Below are 23,263 nucleotides of genomic sequence, written 5' to 3' on the forward strand. Positions count from 1 at the left end.
TGGATGCCCTGCAGTGAATGGGTGCCGTCAGAATGAGAGTCCAAACGGCTGATAAAAACATCACAATAATCCACACCACGCCATCAGTTGAGAAGTAAAAGTGTGCGTTTGTAAAAAATAAACATAAACATTATATATATATATATATATATATATATATATATATATATATATATATATATATATATATATATATATATCCATAGTAACGCTTAATAATTTTCATAAATAACATAATAAAGTTTTTTCTTTGTTGTCCACTTGTTATATTTGTGTATATATAACTGTTTAATACTATTTTGTCTTGAAAACAGTTCTTGATCTGTACATATTTCACTCCTGATGACTATTTTTTCCTACTGGAGAAACAATATTATGGAAGCTAAAAATGTCTTGATGGATTTTTTACATTTCGTTTTTTATTTTACAAACGCTCAGCTTTTTTCTTCAAAACCTGTTCGCCGATGGAGCGGAGGGTGTGGATTATTGTGATGTTTTCATCAGCCGTTCTGACGGCACCCATTCGCTGCGGAGACCCTTTTCTGAGAGACCGAGATAACGCTGCTTTTCTCCACGAACCCATGATTTGCTTTGAAGTACGCGAGAGCATTAAATGATGAAATGATAAAACTCTCCCTCTGACCTCATTTCCTGTTTATCATCTCAAGCATATGGTGATTTTCCAGGCGCACATGTTTACAGTGCGATGATCTTGCCGGCGGTGTCGTCTGTCCTCGTGTGAGTCATTGAGAGCTCTGGATCTTTAGTTTTGGAGGTGTTTCTCTTGTACTGCGTCTAGGCTCCGGGGACTAAATCTGAATACTACAGTCACGACTCCAGATTTTAAGAAGCTGCTCGGTTGAGAGGAATTATGAGCAAATTCTGCAGCACCGACTGACCTGCTTTATTACAGACACAGGGAATGAATGATGTTTAATGGTGTTTCAGGCTTTTGTTCGAGAAGTGAAATAGAATATTATTTTACTGATCTTAGAATATTATTACGAGGAAAAGAAATACGTAGGCTTTGGCTCAGGGGTATGAAGAGAGATTCTGTGATCGGTGTTCGAAAGAAAAAATGACTTTTAAACCTTAATGAAGGTGGTCAGAGTGTCATAATTCCCATGCTGGTTACAGCAGAATATTATTTTAATATTTTAGCATTTCGCGCGGCACATTCACGTTTCGAAACGCCTGCTTGACAATTTAATTGCGCGGTTTTGTGTGTCTTTTGTGTGTTTGAGTCTCTTTTGATCAACAAGGCTGCATTTATTTGATCAAAAGTGACAGTAAAAACTGAAATATTGTGAAATTGTATTTCAGTTTAAAATAACTGGGTTCTATTTGAAGAACTTTTAAAATGCAATTTATTCCTGCAATGCAAAGCTGAATTTTCAGCATCGTTGTTGCATTATTCCGTCACATGATGTGCCCAAATACAAAAACTAAATTAGTGAGGTTATTTACATGCTTTTTAATTGCATTTAATATAAAATAATAAAGTAAAATAAATGCTACTAAAATGTAATAAAAAATAAATTCTTCTAAATTAAATTAAATTGCAGATACAGTAAAGAATGGATGATATATGAAGAAATATATCCCTCTTAACAAATTGTCCCACAGTGTCAGTAAACTTATTTGTCACCTTTCATTTTGTTCTTGTATTTGATACGTGGCATTTTATGTCGTCCCTTTTCCTATTAATATGATTAATAATATGATTGCAGTCTGTTTCTATACAGTATAAAGCAAAGTTATTGTGAAACAGAGCAATTTCATAACTTATATAAAATGTTGATTATTTAATTAGCTCTATACTACACCATTCAAAATGCCCCAGTCCCTGTGAAGAAAATCTGTATGTGTGAGAGATGTGGTGTGAAAATGTTCCTGTAAAGACGAGAAGCTGTGCTCTGGGTGAGACGCTGAGAGCCAATCATTTCGCTCTCTTCGGGGGTTTGACCAATTAAAATATGTCATCTGGAAAACAGTAATTCTGTGCTCTGCCTCATGACATATCCGTGTAATGAAGGGACGGCTGACGTTTGCCACATCACTGTAATGATTATTAGGATGGGCGACAGAAGATCTATTTTTCATTAAGGTGCTTCTCTGACTGCTCCAGACGTGGAAGCAGTATTTGAGGGTTTAGACACGAGAAGCAGACGACACTAAGCTTTCCAGCTCTATTCCAAAGCCTGTGAGCTGCCTACCGAGATGACATTATCGGGTAATAAATATGCTCTACGGATGTTTGAAAAGGTAGATAGAAAACTGAAGATGTGTAAGTTTGGATACATTTTTAGTGAAGACGATTCCAGAATGCACTGCAGCAGTAAGCATCTATCATTTTTTTATTATTTTATTTTATTTTATTTTATTTTATTTTATTTTATTTTATTTTTTATTTTATTCTTTTTAATTCATTTTATTTTATTCTTTTTGATTTCATTTTATTTGAACTGAGTGGAATTTAATTTATTGAAATATAAAATTTAAATTAAATTAATTTAATAGAAGTTATTTTATTTTATCATGTTTAATTAAATGCAATTATAAATTACATAAAACAAATTATTAGTAATTTCATTAAATGAAATATTTAGCTAAAATGATTGAGTATTATTACATTATTATTTTAACAATTACGTTTTTGTTTTCAGGCACATGTTAAGGGAATTTAATTTGAATAAATAACATTTACCTGTACTAAGAATTATTTTTGTGACCTGAGATAAAGCTGAAATAGATATAGAAAATAAAATATAAATATTAAATAAAGAACAACTAAGTGAAAAAATGATTAAAACTCCTTAAATCAAACTGAAATAAAATGAATGAAAATAAAAATGAAAATACAATAAAAATTCATAAAATACGTCTCTATATTACTTTTCGTGAAAAGGGTTATTTCACCAAGCATTTCTCTGCTATGCATCTTTTTTTTATTTTCGTTATTTAATTTGATTTCATTAATAATGTATGAGGGTACAAATTTGCTACAGGGCTTTTGAAAACCTCAAATTACGTTGAAGCTGGTTTAGCATGTTTACTTATAAAGCAACAGCTCCTGCAAACAGCATTCAGCCCTCCAGGTTCGAAACAAAGCTTTCCTGTGGTCCCTTATTTATTCATCCCAGCGGCCGTTCCACCTTGAGAAGAGAAGGAAGCAGAGAGAGAGAGAGAGAGTTGTTACCAGGGAGATTTTAGAATCATGTTCAGACAGATCCAACATGTGAAAGTGGTCCGATCTTAAAGTGGGACAACAGAAACAATCTCACGTTTCTCACCAGGGCAGATTTAGACCAGATATGAGAGAGAGGGAAGGGAAATGATGTCTGCACAGAAGGAAAATTGAAAACGCTGGCAGAATCTCTAAAGCCAAAGGCTCTCATCTGAATTTATTACACAATAAAGGCTCTTGGCACAGTTATGGATTGCTAAATTCTGTGCGGCACATCGAAGGGGTGTCCATAATTTCAGCCCCAGCCTCCCACACTCTGAAAAATTCACTTCTGTACGATTGTTTCTCAACTTTCACAGTAAAACCTCAATGACTGTTAAAGCCGGCTCTCGGCTGGTTTCAGGACGCACTCAGCTGTTCAAAAAAATCAACGGTGTAGTTTGTGTTTGTTGCCAGGACCTGATCATTTCATAAACCTGACAGCCTGCGATTCACTCCACGACACACTTTTTTATGCCGTTTTATGACCTTGTGCAGCTTTGTTGAGTTTAGTTTTTTTTTTTTTTTTTTTGAGATGAGGGCCTTAAAAGTCACATGAGCTTCTATTATTTGATTTGACTGTTTGATACACATCAGTGATCAAAACCTTTACTGAAAAACACTTTTTCTCAAGTAGAAGGTCTTTCACAGTGTAATGTCCACCTTAAGGTTATGGTTTAAAAAAATAAGAATAACTATTACTGATATTGTTAAAACTGAGCTTAAAAAAATTGTTTTATAAAATATATATATATATATATATATATATATATATATATATATATATATATATATAATCCAATTAATGACATTACTATTGTTACAAAAATGTATATTATTTTATATATGTGTATATATATGTATATATAGTTTTTTTTAAATAAATTAGATATTTTTTAAAACTGAGCAGTTTTTTGATAATTAATAACCTTGATTTAGTTAAAACTTTGTTATAACTTTTTTCATTTATGAGAATAAAAAAACTAATATATATATAAAAAAAAATAAAAACTGATATATATATATATATATATATATATATATATATATATATATATATATATATATATATATATATATAAGGTTATTTTAAAAAGGATGAAAGAATGAATTTTGGCTGAGAAACATCAAACATATAGATCCTCAACCAAACATATGGTGTTTTTGATTACATTTTCTGGTTAGTTGCGTTTTATTTTTTGCATTTACCTTTTTTTTTTTACCGTCTGTTGTTCACGACCCAGACAAGCCATTTCTAACCGATGAAACCTGTCCTGAATGCGAATGTAATTGTGTACTAGCTTCTAAAAATCAGTCTGCAATCACCACCATTTCTGTTTGGTTTTTAGAACGTGACTAAACGTAAGCGCTCATGTTTAAGGGTTGAAGTGCTAGTAATAGCGATCCTTACCAGGACTAACCGGTTTTCCAGATCGGACAGAGGCTAAACGGTAAATATAGCGTGGGGGTGTTTGGGCTTTGGAGGTCAGACAGCTGCACACACACTCTTACACACACCACTACACGAAGCGCGCAGTGTGTTACGATGAATTTAGTGCTCACCAGTCTCTCAGCTGTTATTAACGCACACTTAGTACAGCGGCATTTGTCATTTTGTGGATGTCTTGCTGCAGGAATCTGCTGATGTTGATATTCTCCCGCTCTCTCTGCTTCGGCTGCGGCTTCGGTCGCTCAATACTGATTACGTTTAGTGCCGCCCTTCAATGATACGCCTGTCTGAACCCTGACTTCATTCCATACCTGAACAGAATCATAATTCTTGAGTAAATCTAATGATGGATCGGGGCTGTAGAAGTTAATGTGCGGCTGCCGAGGGACTGTTGAAGTGCTTAAGCTGGAGTTGGTTAGCCACTTAGATGGAGTGTGTAATTTTTCCATGTTAAAATATTTACTCCTTTTCCGAGTTTAAAAGAGCAGTGATAACGTTGTGTAAGCCGTGAAGCATCGCTCTGCCTTGAAAATCATTAAAAATTATCTGTGTTTATTCTGAATTGCACGCAATATGCTAATTGTAAATATTTAATCAAATTATAGTAAACATTTCTACAGTGCCTGATTCTTTTTGGAACGTCTTAAAAGCTTGAAATTGATTTTTTTCCAATTTGTGGGACGTATTTATATTTAATTTATATTATGCTGTTTACAAATTGTATTCATATATAACAAATATAATAAAATAAGAAATTTATACAGTTAATTTAAAATAAATTAAATGCATTTATTTATATTTCTATTACCTAGGTGTTATTTAATATTTTATTTATTTTATATTTTATTTTATTTTAATAAATCATTTATTTAAAAAATCCATAATCTGTGAATGGATGGCTTATATAACCTTTTTCATTGTATAATGCACGTTTTAATTTTAGTATTATTACTAAAGGAACAGCTCTATTTGTTTAGCCTGTCTCTTTAGCAGTGAAAAACATGCAGTTTTATGCACTACAAACTACAAAAGCTAAGATCAGAGAGCAATACATGAATTATTTAGCAGCTGGGAGTAATGGATCCCTTATTCGCAGGATTAATTATGATTGGTTATTCACACAAATTCAGTGGAAAGCTGCTTTACGGCACCGTGTAATGCGAGAGGGTTCAAACTGTACTCTAGGCTACCGAAATGCATTTACTCTGAACACTGGCTCACTAATTTAGCATTATCAAGGACTAGGGCGAATTATTAAAAGTCTGTTCATTTAATAGAAGAGGAGTGAGACTTCGACATTTGCCTAAGACAAGGAGCACAACCATGCATACGGTTTTCCTCTAAATAGCATGAATTGTAATAAGTCTGTTATTCGCTGTAGTTTGTCCCTACTTTGAAAATGTACTTCCTTTGAATCAGTGTTTTGTGACAGCAGATGTAGCTCTGGCCCGACTTCTTTGAGGATGTGAGACATTGCTTGCGACTTGTTTTTAAGTGTTAACACTCATCACGGCGCGTCCTAAAACCGCTTTCGAGAAGAAGAGAATATTGTAGTTCTGCGTAACTTAAAAAGAAAACCCTGATGATTTGCAAAAAAAGGCCTTGAAAAAATACCAATGCACCAAAACAGAAGCAGTCGAATGTCAGAATGTAGTTTTATTAACAAAAACGTGTATTTAAATGTATCGTTTAACTTATCGGTCTCTGCAGGAGTGAAACGCTCTTTCGGATTCTGTGTCAAAAATGTTAAATAAGCAAAAACGCAAAAAAGCGTGAAATCTATTATATCCTTAGAATCATTCATATGTGAAAATGGACCCAAATCACGTCTAGATGGTGTTTTTTTCCACTGGTTGAAGACCTAAAAACACTCATCTAAAGCAAAAAGTGAAAAAGCGTGACATGCATAGCAGCAAGTAGCAGCTAATATAATGCTGGGTGGTGTTATCTGCACACTCAAACAATCAAGATGAGATGAAGAGCGAAAGGTCACGTGACCCTGACCGTAGGGGCTTCCTGTTGCTCTTTTGTAGCTCCTCCGTCCGCTCCGGACTCGAGGCTCGAACTTCTGTTTGCTGGAGATGCGGGGCTCGATACGTCAATAGTCATTACCTGAGCAGATAGGGATATATCGATCTCTCCTGAGAGGCCTAACTGTGCTTTATTTGAGTCTGTTAATGGACGCCGTCGGGACGCGCTCATCCTCATCGAGGCTCGCGCTCAACAATCACAGACCTGGAATGATCGGGCTTCAAACGAGGCTCCAGAATCCAAACACTCGCAAATAGAGAAATATCGGCTAAGAATTAACGCTCAGAAATCGTAGCCGGAGCTGTGAGCGATCAACTCTCCTCTCCGTCTCTCTCTCGCATGCGTCTTTGTCTCTCTGCTCGAGAAAGGCCTTGTCAGCGAGCGACCCCAGCACTTACTCATACGTCTCTCCCTCTCTTTCTTTCTGTGGTTATAATGATGTTAAGCATAGAAAGTAATGATGTTTCTTTAATCAATTTTCAAGGTGTATAACCAGCCCAGAGGATTTTTTTTTTTATCGCTCAGAGCTTGATCTTTCGTATCCTAGGAGACTTAATGGAATTTCAGGGTAGTTCGTTCAATAAAAATTGAAATGTGTGTCATTTACACCCCCTCACTTTTATTAAAAATGACTTTTCTTTCTTGAGCAGAACATAAAAAGACCAATTTTGGAGATGTTCTTCTGGTCGCTCTTGTCTGTGCAGTTACAGTAGGTCAGGAGCAGAGCTTTCGAACTTTAAAACGAACACAAAATCGCCATTCGAATATCCTAAAAGAGTCTATTCTTATCTCCTCGTGTCAAATGATAGATTCATCACTGGTTCATTGAGTTGCGTCATGATTCGTGAAAGAATCTTTCAGACAGGGCTGGGTTTCCCAAAAGCATCGTTAAAGTAAATTGTAGTTTTTTTGCCACAAATGGTTTTTGTAATCAACTTACCTCACAATGCTTTTTTTTAAACACAGCCAGTTTTGTAAACTGGATCTACCGAATCATTGTAAAGATTGGATTCGGAATCATTTAAGACTGAAGCATTTATCATTTTTTTTGATTCACTGAAAAATTGCTGCTACTTTCATGAACTCTCATGAACATTCAAGGAGTGTGGACTACTTTAATTATGCTTTTATGGTGTTTTTGCATCCTGCAATTACATTTACACACTACTGTCATATTCACTATAAGTGCGTGTAAAAGAATCATGGGAAATTGTCTATATTTGTGTGTGTGTTTTTTTAAGGTCGAAAGGTCATATAGGTCTGCAATGACAAAATTTTAAGGACAAACTATTTTGTGTGTGAAATGATAACAGATATACTGTAAATGGGACAATATGTATAGCCATATAGTGAAGGTAGAGAGCTAATATTTATGTGAATTGAAGCTCAAATCATTGGATATATTCATCATTTGATGAGAAATGATATAATATCGAGATCTCAAACTTTAGATTGGAGACTTCGGCAACACGTGTCTTCTGAAACTCCAGCAGCAACACTTTTGAGTTCGCTGTGGATTCAGGTGAAAGTTGTGAGAAGAGACTGCAGCAACAGTCTCTACTTGATCTGCATTTAATTGAATTTCTGTCTCGGTGAAACAAGCTAGATCTCATTTGTGATTTTTCCACCTTCCTGCAGGCAGTCCGAGCGCGGCTTTAATTACCACCAAACTTGTTTGTTCTTTTGCACATGTGAAATAACCCAAATATATTTGCAGAATAAGGGGAAGAGATTGTGTGGAGAGGAAATGAATGCGCTGCACACAGGTTGACTGCGCTGTAATAAGTTTAGCATTGAATTGTCTTTGACATGCAGCTAGTTGAGTCTGAGTGGTTAAGAGTCGTTCTTCCACGCACAGTCCAGTCTGATGTTATTTCTAGATGTTGTCAAGCTCATTATTTGAAGGTTTGTGTGCGTCACCTCTGTAGCAGTCTGCTGTGAAGCAAAGGGCTTGTACCGCTGCATGGCATGCTGGGAGATTACAGGGCCGCCTCATTAACAGCATCTCAGGGCTGCCCACCTGAACGCTGATGAATGGACGCCCTTTAAGGCTGCTGGTGTGTTTGTGTCAGTGTGTGTTTGTCCACTACTGTTTCACGCAGCTAACAGACTACTAACAGCTGCTAACAAAAGAGAGACAGCTGGAAGAAAATCAGTCACAGTCACTTACCTGTTCATTTGACTTTGAATGAGCTCTCCTCTTGTCTCAGTTTAGCCAATGTTCTCTTATTTAATGCATTTATCCTATTTAATCTATCTAATCTTTAATTTCCTTTATCTCTTATCCTCTCCTCTCATTTTGTCTCTCCTCGTTTAGTTTCATCTTCATCTCCTCTTTTCTTGTCTTGTTTCATTTAATCTTGTCTAATATATTTATTTCATGTCATCTCATCTTGTCTAATCTCATTGCTAATTGCTCCTTACATACTCATTTTGTGTAGTTTCATCTCACGTCTTCTCCTTTTGTCTCCTCTCCTTTCTTTTTCTCTCTTTCATCTCATCTTGTTCCTCCAGTCTCATCTCCTCACGTCTCAGTTCATCGCATCTGGTCTCCTCTCATCTATATTGCTTTATCTCTTCTCTCCTTTCATTCTTTTTTCTCTTCTCACATTTTTTGCTCTCTTCACTCATTCCATATCTTCTCCTCCCATCTGGTATTGTCTCATTTCATCTCCTTCAGAGGTGCTTCAAAAGGTTCTTTAAAGAACCATTTTTGGTTCCACAAAGAGCCATTCAGTCAAAGGCTCTTTAAAGAACCATCTCTTTCTCACCTTTTGATAATCTAAAGGACTTTCTTCCACCACAAAGAACCTTTTGTGAAACCGGAAGGCTCTTAAGATGTTAAAGGTTCTCTATGGAATAAAAGGTTCTTCCGTGGTATTGTGAAGCACTTTTATTTTCATTTTTTTCATCTCATGGCATCTCCTCTTGATACTTCTCTTATCTCATTTAATTTCAATCCATCTTCTTTTCTCATTCAGTCTTGTCTCATTTCATCTCAGCTCATCTCTTTGTTTCATCTCCTCTACTCTCTTTTCAATAAATCAACTCTTCTCATTTCTTCTCATCTTTCCTCCTTTCACATTTTCCTGCCTCAATTCATTTGTTCTCTCTTCTCCTCTCGTCTTGTAGTGCTTTGACTCCTCTCACCTCCTCTTATCTTTTCTCCTCTCTTGTTTATCTCATCTCTCCTCTCCTCCTCATTTATATACACAGAGAGCATGCATTCGAAGTTGAATGCCAAACAGAAACGGGGAAGAGAAAGAGACGAGGAAGAGCTGAGAGGAAGGACGAGATGTGCTGAGGGGAAGAGAATGAATGAGTGGGCGGATGGACGAGACGGAGGAGGAGTGGGTGGGGGAAAGGAAATGAACAGAGTGAGAAAAGCGGGAGAAGTCGTTAGAGAACAAACGAGAGCAGAGGGAGACCTGGAGAGAAAGGGAAGAGCCGTCGCTGACTGTGACAGATGCATGCGTGCTCGACTGCCGTTCCAACACAAACCACAATCTCGCTGACGCTGCCGAGCTCCTCCACGCAGCTGGAGCAGCTTCACCTCGCTTCACCTTCATTACAGTACTCCCACTAAAATAAGCCTATTCTATTCTATCCAAACAGACTGAATATCCAGCCATTCTCTCTCTAGGAATCCGCTTTGATTCGTCTTGTTTTGGGACTCCTTCAGGCGCAGAGCAAAACAGTCAGATTCCAGAAGTAAAAATCTCAGTAATTTGCTCCACCGAGAAATAGATTCTTGCAGTGATGCATGAAGCCTTCAAAACCGATTTAGTGTGAGCTCTGGGGCTCTGATTTGATGACATATGCTGCTCAAGTCACAAATCAATAAGATTTGCATGCAACTTACTACATTACCCACAATCCCAATGCAACATCTGCTCAGCAATGAATCCCACGTTGCATTTTGAATCAAGTCAGTTTTACACTCACCAACAACTGATACATGTGCACATATTTGAATATTTTTCAGTAAACGTCAACTACATGGTATTATTTATTAGTAAATAGTTTAAAATTGTAGCATTAGATGTCAATCATGTTTGTTTCCCAGAATCTAATTGGATTTTTGCACTACAGTGTTATTTTCAAATCCAGTTTTTGTGGTTGGTTGGTTTCATTCATTGACTGTTTAATGGCAAATTCTGTTGCAAAGCCTATAGAGAATTGAAAGGAAAGCACTTTTGAGAGCATAGGAGCCCACGTTTCGCTCTATTGGTTAATTTCAGATAAGAATCCTAATCTTGTCATAATTGTGCATTTATAAATTATGCTTCATTTATCACAGTATCTCCTCCACAGATTCATTAATGAACCCTTCTGCACCGAGCTCCTGGCTACAGCTTTTCACTTATCTAGTGTAATTTAATTGGATTATATACTAATGCGGCCTGTTGACCAACATGGTTGTTTTTGTCATTGCCATTATTGCGAAATTGATGCATGATTTAAATCAGTCGGCCAGCCAAACGTCACAGATCCGTGGCAGCGTTGTAATTTGATTCTGTTTATCATCATTGGCCTCATGGTTTGAAGGGGTTTGTGGTTGTCTTGCCAAAGCTCGACTAGAGACGGTTGTAAAGGACCATCTGTAATTTCCTGATTTCGAATCTGTTCATTACAGTCAGATTTGATTTCGACTGACACATAATACTTCTCGGTTGAAGTGCAGTCTTTCTTCTTCATTTTTCTGGTCCAACAGCACTTTGGCTATATTTAGAATAGTATTATACTCCTACTATACCGTGAATATTATGCATTGTGCACCTTTTCTGATACCTATGTACAAGAAGGCATGAAATACTGTATACCAAAACGCAGTTTTGTACTTGACCTTTCTTTCCAATCAACTGCAATTTTTAATCCCATTCATGACTTAATTGGACTGTCAAAAAGTACAAGGTATAACATGGTTAAACATAATTGGATTACAGTGAAAATAAATAGCCCTGTTATTTTCCAACTAATGGACTACTAAACTGAAATAAACTTCTGTGCGTGATGATAATATTGATAATGATAATATTGCATATGCATACTGTTTGAAATGTTTATCACGCATACTATCAAATAATATTTTTACAAACCAGTGTCCTCAACCAAATGTATCTAACACACATCACTCATAGAATGTTTTTTTAAGTTGCTCAATTGTTTAGAACGGTCAAAGAACATTTAACAGTAATGTTTAACAAATAATAAACTCGAATGTTTACTTAACCAAGAAGAACATTTTAAAAACCGGACTGGTTCGGAACGTTCAGAACACCAGAAATAACTTTTCAAAACATTCCTAGAGTATATTTTGTCAGCTGAGATACAGTGTACTGCTGTACGTTATGCAATAATCCAGACTTTTATTGAACAAATAATGTGACTTTGTTTACACAGTGCAAGATCATTTCTGGTGACGTTTCAGGGAAAAATCTTAGACGATAATGAAACGCCATTTAACTCCTCAAGATGCCAATAGCTTAGAACTGTTTGTTCCTTTTCAGGTGTAAATGAGGCAGGTTGTGTGACCTTTATTCTTAGAAAACCTGAGATTTTTCAGGTTTGTCTTTTTTTTTCTACGCCTGCAGTGTGTGTGTGTGTGTGTGTGTGTGTGTGTTTGATGTGAGGTTCAGAGTGAAGCCGGTGGGTGGTATTGCACATTTGTGAGCTTGGGCCAGCTTGACTGTGCTTGGCTGCAGATGTAGGTGGTAATGACATTCAAAGCATTACAAATTAAACCAATCAGTCTGACAGAAATCATTTTGGAGTAAAGTACAGTGCATTTCAGTCGACATGTTGTGGTCATATCAAAATAATCGTGTTAATACATTTTGTTGTGTAATGCAATACATTGCTTCACCATTTCATGGATAAAGGTCGAGTGTGTTTAGATATACTCTGCACGTAAAACACAAACGCAGCTAAATTGGAATGTTGCCAGAACGTTCTGACAATTTTAATGGGTAACGTTAATAAAATGCTAGCTCAGAGTTCTCTGGTCTTTCCTAATGTTCGCATAAATTTTTTACTTATACATTGTTCATGGAGTTATCTGGTCTAATAATGATCTTTAAATGTTAATTATGTTTTCAGACCACAATTAAAAATTAACATTCCACTAATATATACAAAATTCTGAATGGAATGTTAATGATTTTTTTTATATTTAAAAACTGGATGTTTCGAATGTTCAAATAAAGTATAAAACGGAACATGCAACCAAAAGAAACATTTTTTAAGCATTTAAAAATTTTGATTCAGAACATTCAGATTCATCATTTTATAAATAGTCACAGTAGAGCATATTTCAGTCAGCTGGGAAGTCATTATTATTTTAACTTTCTGAACTAAACAACTAAACTATTTCTGATGTAATTTTCTGATATATATAAGAAAGCCTGTTAAAATGATGATAGCTGCAGAATGGAAGAAGTTCCTCAACATCTACTCATCTCAGTTAGGCTGTCAAGGTCTATTAAGCAACTTTTATGATTGCAGGTTCAACTGTAGAGCATAAAACTACTAAATCAGCATTTGCAAAATTCATGAAGCGTCGTGCACAGGGCCTGTGAGTGAAGTCGAACACCTCGCTGCCATCTGCACGAACGGCCACACGTCGGGTCTGGAGCTCGTTTTTGAACACTGCAAATCAAGACGATGCGGAAAAATTCAATTCTCACCTCTGCCTCGCGGTGCGTCTGGCATCAGATTGTGTGCAGAATTGAGTTTTTCGCGGGAGTTAAATGAATCCCGTGAGTTTGTCAGACTAGCAGTGACATTAACTCTAAATCTGTTCAATCCTTCTTCACGTCCTGAACTTCACAATCACAATGCAGGTTTTATTGCATATAAAAAGATAAATTGCATTCACACCGATCTCTGTGTGCTCACAGCTAGAGAAATGATAGCTTGTGAGAGTGTGTGTGTGTGTGTGTGTGTGTGTGTGTGTGTGGTGAGGATGAAACGTGAAAATACCTCCCAAGAAAATCAGAAACGATGCCACAAGGAAAAGGATTCATAAAAGCAAAATCTGTCTTATTTCATGACTAGTGTTATGAGTGGTCTAGTTTATGTTAAAAATAGGATATACTGACTGAAAATTGAATGTTTAATCTCGTCTTTGATGCCGTATTTTCCTGTTTAATACTGTAAATGACTTTGACATCATCTTTATTGTTAAAAGCTCTATAAAAGTAAAGGTGACTTGACTATGTGCTATAGTGAAGACCGGGGTAGTTGTCACAAGGGCATTTAATGCAAAGTTTAATTAATGCACATTAAAATGCACAAAAATAGATCAAATTAAAATCTTTAAATATGATCATATGATCATATTTTAAGTACAAAAGCAGTTTTTAATATGATAATATCAGTAGTTGTTTTTGGTGTTTTTCATATTTCATATGATTTGTATAATTTGTTCTTAACTTTAATAATTATTTTGTGTGTGTATATTTCAAAATAACACATATGATGGAAATATTATTATCCAAGACTAAGCTAACCCTAAAATCTTCAAGCGTCGGTGTGTGTAGATTTTAAAATAATCATCCTATTCCTATTTATTGCATATTCTCTTTTTCCCTCCCTAATATGTCATTTTCTCTCTCATGTTGCTGGCAGCTTCCTCATACAGAATCCCATTCATTCACATTAAGCATCAAATATTAAAAGCTCTATTAATATGTGATGAAATCAAGGACCTGTGTTCTCTTTAATCAGTTCAATGACACAATAATTACTCATCTGTTTCATCTGTTGGGTGGCTGTGAAGATTTACTGTTGAAATGTACAGTGTAATGACTTCAACCTTTGCATTAATCCCGTTAATGAGCATTAATTAAGTATCCTAAATATAGCAGGACTCTGACACTTGTAGTTGTGATGGAAGGGCACATGAAGATCGTCGCTGCGAATTCTAGGGCAGCTCTTCTGTTTGAAGTTCTCGTACAGTGTCTGTGCTGAGCGTTCGCAGTGTCCTCTCTCTCTCGTACTAATAATGATCTATGTTTAGCATATGCAAATGTTATTCTATTTTCCCGGTGATCGGAGCTCGGCGTGTTAATGCGAAGCCTTTGGCTTTTCTCACTGCTGTCGTGCGACGTTTCCGGTCTCAGCTGTTGAAAATATATTTGAGCAACGAAGCAAAAAAAAGAAAAAATCTGCTACATAATGCTGCTTTGATCCTGCAGTTTAAGAAAATCAGCTTAATTACTCGATCTGGAACGTGGAGCTCGGTGTGAATTAATCAAAACATTGTTGCCTGAAACACTGAAAACGCTCTGTGATCAGACGCTTGTGCCATTGAAATTCTTTTAAACATTAGTTGTACTTTTGTCCTTAGGCTTTCGTCTCTCATCAGACGCTCTTCTGCCTTCCATCATTAGATGTTGGGTCAGTCATCAGACTCTATTACCATCAGATTCTCTTCTACAATGAGATACAGTGTCAGATGATCTTGCATCATCATTCTTCTCTCCTGAGAGATGCTCTTCTACCGTGTTTTTGCAGACGTTTCTTTCAGAATTTGATGTTCTCCAAACATCAGACATTTTCAAGCAACAGGCGTTCTTCTCTTATCAGGATCTAAGACTCTCGTCTAATTATTGTTCAAGCATGAGATGGTCTAGTATCATCAGAATTTGATGCTCTTCCATCAAAGGAAACGCTCTTCTGTTTCCCAGACGTTTCTTCAAGTATTCTTTGCTCTTCGTTTCATGACCTTACATCTTCAGATGCTCGAGCGTGAGATGCTTTTGAGACCTTCTTCGAGCATTAAACACTCTTCTTTAAGCATTAGGCACTGCTGTGTCATCAGACACTTATCTGACACTTATCCAGCATCAGATGTTACCAGATGTTTCTTCAAGAATCATCAGACCTTCTTCTGTCAATGTGTCCTCAAAATCCAGTGCTGATCCAGCAAAATCAGACACTTTTCAATCTTCAAACACTTCTGTTATCAAACATTCCTTCAAAAAATCTGATGTTCTTCCATCATCAGAAATTTTCAAGCATCTGGCACTAAACATCAATAGTTCTTCTGTTAAGTATTTGTTACTCTTTCATCAACAGATGTTTTCATTAAATGTCCTTTCATCATCAGATCTTCAAACATTAAACACGCAAGCATTAAACACTGTTATCAGACACAAGCATCTGACACTCATCCAGCATGAGACCCTTTTCAAGATGATCATCAGACGTTTCTTCTTCTTTTTTTTTTTTTTTTTTTTCAATTCTTATCCAACATCAGGCCCTTTTCGATCTTCAGACTTTTCTGTTACCAGACATTTCTGACATTTCCATCATGAGACATTTTTAAACATCTGGCACTCTTCCGTCATCAGATGTTCTTCAGACATTTATAAGCATTTATGGATGAAATAATTTGCCAACGTCACAATATTGTTAACTAAAAATTCCACATCATAATTCGGGCAAAATATTAATCTAATATACAGTTTTAAATTCAAAGTCAGGTATTACATACTTCAGACTTAGCCAAACAGAGAGGTCATCCCAGAATGTTCCATTGACTCTATGTCTGCTTCACAAAAGGTACATTCATTACAATCCATATTAAATCTATGTCTGCTTATTCAAATCTAGCGGGTCTGTTCTCTGTTGAGTCGCAAGTTATGTCGCAGCACTTACGATTTTCTCCAGCCAATCAGTGATCAGCAGAGCTCACACGTCATGTTTTGGTAACAGTATGGTATGCTTGTTACCTCAGCCGAGGTGGTGCTAAAAAAAGTACCAAGCTTATTATAACAATCTCCCTGCATAAGATAATTTTAAGCAACAGACTTCAGATTCTTTAACGTTATCTCATCTTATCTTGTCTTCTATGCCTTTCCATTATCAGAAGTTTTTTCAAGCATTAGATGCTCAGGCGTTAGATGCTCTTCTGTCATCGGATGTCTTTCAAACATTGCCTGCTCTTCATCATCAGACATTCTTCAAGTATCAGACTCTCTTCATAATGAGGGTCTCTTTTCAGCATCAGACGCTTTTCCAGCCTCATGTCGGTAAAACCATCATCAGATACGATTCTAATCAAATAGAGTGTTTCAGCTTGAGAAATGAAGCAACTGTTCACTCTCTGAAATGAAATCTACGGCCCTCTCAAATCACCATCTGTGTGTGTGTGTGTGTGTGTGTGTGTAGGTGTGTTTCAGAAAGAGACGGTTCATAGATTGCATTATAAATTACTTTTTCGAAGGCCTTGTAAAAAATTACTGCGAAAAAGCTAGAGTTTGAGTGTGTTTCCTATATCGACATCAAGTGCGGCTGGCTGTAACAAACAGCAGGCAAGGTAATGCTCCGTGTGGATGCATACGGCCTGTAAGAATTAATGAAGGAATATCAGGGTTTTCCCAGAAGCCCTGGAAGAATGAGAGGAAAGCGCTTCTCATTTAAACGACCTGAAATAAAGCCAGGACACGATCGCTTGAGACATTAGCTGCATGTTCCCGGTGTTTTGTAAACACTGCAGCCGCTGCCAAATGAAATGATTGAATAGCCAAACAGTTCAGAGAAATAAATAATTGTGTAATGTCTGGATGTGCACAGGCTCAGGGGCCAGGCGTGCAAAATTATTTCAGACCCTGCAATATGGACAGAACGATGTGATCTCATGCTCCAGGGCTTCTGTTTTGAATAAATGATAAAATAGAATAAATTAAAAATGTTAGACTATCTAATTGTCTGCAGGTCTTTTTTGTCATTTATTTATTTATTTCAAAAGCTTGCATTCTTCTTGTAGCGCGAAACCAGCAAAATTAGAAGTTGCTGCATGTTTAATTTTCAGCCAAAATCCTCTGATGTGTTTTTCACACCGCAGACTTTTCAGATATCGTGCGCATGTACTCGTGCATATTGAAAAAGCGCTATTCAGCTGGAGATGAGTGATTAACGCACATGCATAGGCTCTATGAAAGAGAAATAAAAACACGCTTGCATCATTTCTGCAATCTCATTTCTGTATTCCCTTAATTTCCCACTGTCTTTATCAACAAAAAGCTGCAAATTCAGGCATTTTTTACGGATTTTGTGCACACAAGTTCGACTCAGAAGTAAACAGCCTCCTTGAGCGATGAAAGGATGCTGTTAGAGTATTGTCTTCTTGTGCTCGAAAGGTCAAATTAGGTTACGAGTCTCAATTCAGCAATGTGAAATGTCACAGAGGGTTTTTTAAAGCACACACTAAATGTGTACCGACATGCTCAGTGATGCACGCCGGGCCTGTAGCTTTCATTTGGACAGTGGCCCTGATATCTAAAGAGAGGAATGGGATTTCATTGAGGAAATTTCATGGTTAAATGTGTATTATGTTATTGATTATACATTCAAAGTTCAGGCTAATTGCATATTTTAAATCCTTGGTTATGCATGCATTTTTCTTCTTATTATTATTATTATTATTTTTGTATTTCATGTGAAAAGACACAGTCTGTAGATAAAGCATAAAGGTGTAGTTCACCCAATAATGAAAATGTTGTCATCACTTACCAGAGGTCTAAAGAGTACCTGAAAGCGTACTTGAGTAAAAGAAAAGTAGAAAAAACTAGAAGCCAAAAACGAAAGGGAACAAAGAACAGGATGATGGGCAAACACACGGATATTAAACAACTCGCAAAGAACTAAAGAAATGCTGAAGAAGCTGAACAAGATAAGATACAAACTCACTACAGACAGGATGTGACATCAAAGCCAAAGACATGGCACAGAAAATGCAACAAAAACAAGAACGAGCCTGTTTAAAAAGATTTTCCGTGCTACTTTTCTGGACCTTGGAACAGTTCAGTTGCGTTGCTGTCTATTGAGGGTCAGACAGCTCTCAGATTTCATCCAAAATATCTTCATTTGTGTTTTAAGGACGAACAAAGGTCTTACTAATTATTTAACTATAATTAGCCCTGGTGCATAATGCATTGTTTTCTGTTTTTTTTAATTAACGATAATGCATTATAACGAGAGTGCACAGGCACAGAGTGAAAAACACGCAGAAGATTAGCAAGAAGATGCATCAGCGCATAAACAGTATCCAGTAATGTACAAGATACACAATGGACCGACAATGGAATCTGCTTAACTAAAAGCTCCTCTTAAGAGAAATGTTTCCAGGCTGAATTTAATAGCAGATGAGTCTGTAATGACTGCATGTAGTCTGTAATGTCTCTGGGTGGTGAGTTTTGGGATGTGAAAGGAAAAGGCCTCAGGTTTCTCGTTGCCGCACATATTCATCAGATGACTCAAGGTCAGCGGCTGAAATGAGCCACGGCTGAGAGTTTCCGGAAAGCATTTTGGCGAAATAAAGAATTGTATTCGTCCTGGCGGTGGCTTAAGTGCTCTATCAGTGCTAGTTTGAATAGTTGCACGTAACTTGCTAACTTCTCGGTCTGTTTGAGAACAGCCTGAAAAGAAATGCTGCATCAGTGTGTGTGTGAGATGTGCACTGGATTTAGCATGTGAGTGCACTTGCTGAAACAGCTAAATGGATGAATCACTGCACACGTGGGAATGTTTGTATGTGCCACAGAGAGAGAGAGAGAGAGAGAGAGAGAGAGAGAGAGAGAGAGAGAGAGGATGCATTATGGGGAATCTCGTGAAAACATGCACCGCTCCCATTTTTAAAATAAAAATATGAGCCAGTTTTAATGGAGTGGTTCATTCCTTTAAACATGAACACCTGCTGAAAATGTAGTCGCCTTCGGGTCATTCAAGGTGTGAGTTGTGGAGAAATGTAGCATTCCACCACTGTCTCAGCAATGGATGCTCTGCAGTGAATGGGTGCCGTCGGAATCAAAAGCAGATAAAACCAGCAGCTGATAAAAACAACAAGTAAAAGTACATTTTTAAAAAGACACAGATTTTCCCTTCTTAAGGAATTAACTTGACTGGAATGCTGTGGATTATTGTGATGTTTATCAGCTGACTTTCATTCTGACGGCACCCATTCACTGCAGAGCATCCATTGGTGAGCAAGTGATATATTTATATTATAACAAAAAAAAAAAATATATATAAAAAAAAATATATATATATAAATATAAAGTTAAGTTTCATCCAACTATTTGCAATTTCCACATGATTTTTTTTTAAACTTCCTCTGTGACTGTCTCTCTGTTCCATTACTCTATGATGGATCACCCTCACCGGTCCTTTGCAGGGTCGCTATGGAAACGTCCCAGTTGTGGGGGGAATATCTATGAGCCGGACCCCCATACTGATGCCCAACTCTTTCTTTCTCCTTTTTAATGTGCTTTATTAGCAACCTTTTCAGTTTCTCTCTCAGTGTCTATCGTTCAATATTCTCATATGCAGCTCACTCATCTGAAATCTCCAAAGCGTCTGTTTTGCGTCTCCCTTAATGTGCTGTTTTAAAATAAACACGGGTTCCGCGCAGGTTTCGTCCCTGAGCCGGTTTTGCAGCAGAAACAAACACAGCTCTGGCATCCTGGTTTTTTTAGCTCGTATTATGACTCAGTCTTTGCCAGGCTGCTATATTGGAAGGGATTCGTTCTCCGCAGTTGACAAGCCTGCAGTCGTACGAATGGCGTTACGTCAGGAGAGAGAGAGAGATGCTCTGGTAATGAGGGGAAATGATGGGGTAACCCACTAACCTCCGTGCAACCCGTCACTGCGTGAAACCCGAGCACAAAGCCGCTCTGTCTGTCTGTTTAGTATTCCGAGCGAGAGCGGAGAGAGCAGCTCAAACTTTGTTTTAGACACAGAGCTGCTCTGTGAAGGAATAAGGCCATTTGGAAAGAGACAATAGGAGGAAAAAGAAGGGCGAATGAGTATGGATAGCGAGCTCTGAATTTAGAAACATCTAAGTGTCTGTAAAATTATATTTAAAGAGAGCGAGCGCCTACACTCGCTGTTGGGCTGTAGATCAGCGTTAGATTGAGAGCGTGCCTGTTGGGAGGAAAAATCACTAATGAAATGAGAAAATAGTTCTCAGATGCGTCAAAATACCAAAGTCTGCTGTCAGATTGCTCAAAGTTTGCTCTTTCAAAGTTTAGGAGAATTAATGAGTTTTTTGTTACTTTTGTGTTTCCGAAATTCTTACTAGTGCTAATAATGTTTTATTGTTCGCTAAAGCTATAACTATTAATTGAACTAATTGAAATAAGATAATAAACTCAATATATATATATATATATATATATATATATATATATATATATATATATATATATATATATATATATATACATACACTAAAACAATAACCATCTGTGAGTGAAATAAAGCTGTTAAAAAATGTTAGAAATGATACAAACGGAAATGTTTTATTGTTCACAAAAAAAAAAATATTTAAAAAATTGGTAATTGAAATAACGCTAAAATATAAATATTACATATTTTAAATATTGTAACGTAAAAGCTAGAAATATTTTATTGTTCACTAATACTAACTATAATGCATAAAGCTGATAAAAATAAAATATATTAGATGGAAATATTAATAGTAATTGTTGCCTTGGTGACTCAAAATAAAAATATTAAATTAAAGCTATATATATAGCTTTCATTTATTATTTTTAGTTTTTATAATATCAATAAAACACATAACAAAATTACTCAAACTTAAAAAAATAAATACAATAAATATTTAATGTAATATTAATACTATTATATAAACAATACTGATAGTTGGGAAAATGTGACAAGAAATGCTTCTTCATATTAAAATCACTCACATGAAGTAAAACGCACAAATGAAATATCTAAAATAACAAATTCCCCCTGGACAACAATAAATTTACGTATTTTCTTTGTCTAGGAAAAGAAAAAAACTCAGGTGTGAGATCTCAGTAATGAATTGTGTTTGCCGAAATACTAAAGTCTGTAACAAGTCGAATATCTCAATATCAACTATATGTAAAATATTTTGTCGTTCGTCATTCATTTTAAAACTCTGAAAGTCTTTTCATGTTCATCCACAGTTTCAGTTGCTTTTTTTTCCTCCTCTTGCATGAAGACAAAGTTAACGTCTGCGTTGAAAAATAACAGAGCACCCCATTTCGAGCCTCCATAGCTGCGAAAGAGCAACATCTGTGCATTAAAGCCTCCTCTGGTTCGCCCGACTGTGTGCGAGCGCATAAAGGTTTTAGAGCGTTTGAGCTAATAAAAGCCTCGCGTACACAGATGTCCCTCTCTGAGACCTGCGGAGGACATAATCCTCCATCCTGGCTGCATTTCTACACTTATTTCATTGCTATTTGACTGATTTGGTTCGATGTCTTGTTGCTAAGCCATTAAAAAACCCCATCACGCCCATCATCAGCAGCAATAAGTTGTTGTCCTTGTAACCATGTTTCACCTGAAGAAAGCAATCATTTTCGTTGCCTACGCATTCTTTTATTCTACTAAGGTCTGTTTTTTTTTGTAATCACCTACAGGATTTACTCCACTATAAAAGCGAGCTGTACAGAGCTGCAGCCTGGAGATATTTATGCTGGATTGTGAGCGCTGCGTATGATTTGTTTTTCTGATGATGACATTTACAGAAGCATTTTTATAGTGTCTTCTCTTTTCTTCGCAGGTCCCCCGGCGGGCTGGTTCCTCTCCGTCTTGCATCACCTCCTTTATCTCTTCTCCTCCTCTGAACTCCGAAGCCCTTTGAGGACCGAGGCCATGGCACCGTTTTCCTCTCCCGTCCTCCTCCTGTCTCTCGTCCTCCTCCTTTCTCTGCCTCGATCCATTTCTCCCGAATCCCAGCGAGAAGAGCCGTCTCTGCAGCCCTCCGTCGCTCCAGAAGCTCCTTCAGAACTTCAGAGTAACCTGACCGATGAAGGCGACGGCGCTGCTCCGAACAAACCGTGCACCGATCTGGTGGAGTGCAGGCCTGGGATCATCCTGCCTGTGTGGAAGCCCGTCAATCCCGGTCTGGGAGAGCAGATCGTCCGGGCCGTCGTGTATTTCGTCTCTCTCATGTACATGTTTCTGGGGGTGTCCATCATCGCTGATAGGTTCATGGCATCTATAGAGGTCATCACGTCACAGGTGGGTCTTGTCTTGCAGTTAATTGCTAATTGGATTCACAAAATCTGTGTAAAAAGCTGTTTATTTATGCCTAAAAGATGCATTTTAGTTCTAGGATTGGGTTTTCTGAACCAGTTCCAAATTTCAGCCCGGTCTCATGAAAATGAGTATGAATTTTTATGAATAAAAACTAAAAACTGTGGTATTGATGCACAAAAATGGACTTGATATGCACTATTGGCGCACTATTTATACGCACGTGAGATGGATATGGATTTGCTATGAAATGCACGCTTTGAGTCTCTTTTTTTGCGTGTTTTTAAGGTGTTCAAGCGTAAGATGGTGCGAAAGAGAACACTTCGGAGCTCTCACATAGTGTTTCATGCTGAATTTAGATCTCTTGTGGGTTGTCTTGCTACTGAACAGACTGAATGCACACAAAAACGGCCAAATATATATCCTCATAAACACAGCCAGTTTTGACTGAAAGCGCATAACGGTATATTAGATTTAGGTCTTAAAGTGACAGCGACCTAATATTTCTGCTGCCATCT

General features: G+C 36.9%; 1 protein-coding gene across 1 annotated transcript in view; it reads left to right on the forward strand.

Annotated features, from left to right (window-relative positions):
• The window catches only part of slc8a2b (solute carrier family 8 member 2b), an 83,655-nt gene that overhangs the window by 37,407 nt on the left and 22,985 nt on the right, over positions 1-23,263 (forward strand). Inside the window, 1 exon segment of the mRNA XM_043258698.1 lies at positions 22,270-22,730. Within this exon segment, the coding sequence (XP_043114633.1) occupies positions 22,362-22,730 (369 nt within the window). The 5' untranslated portion in view covers positions 22,270-22,361.

Source organism: Puntigrus tetrazona, chromosome 15 (genome assembly GCF_018831695.1).
Source record: "Puntigrus tetrazona isolate hp1 chromosome 15, ASM1883169v1, whole genome shotgun sequence".
In the NCBI taxonomy this organism is placed as follows: domain Eukaryota; kingdom Metazoa; phylum Chordata; class Actinopteri; order Cypriniformes; family Cyprinidae; genus Puntigrus; species Puntigrus tetrazona.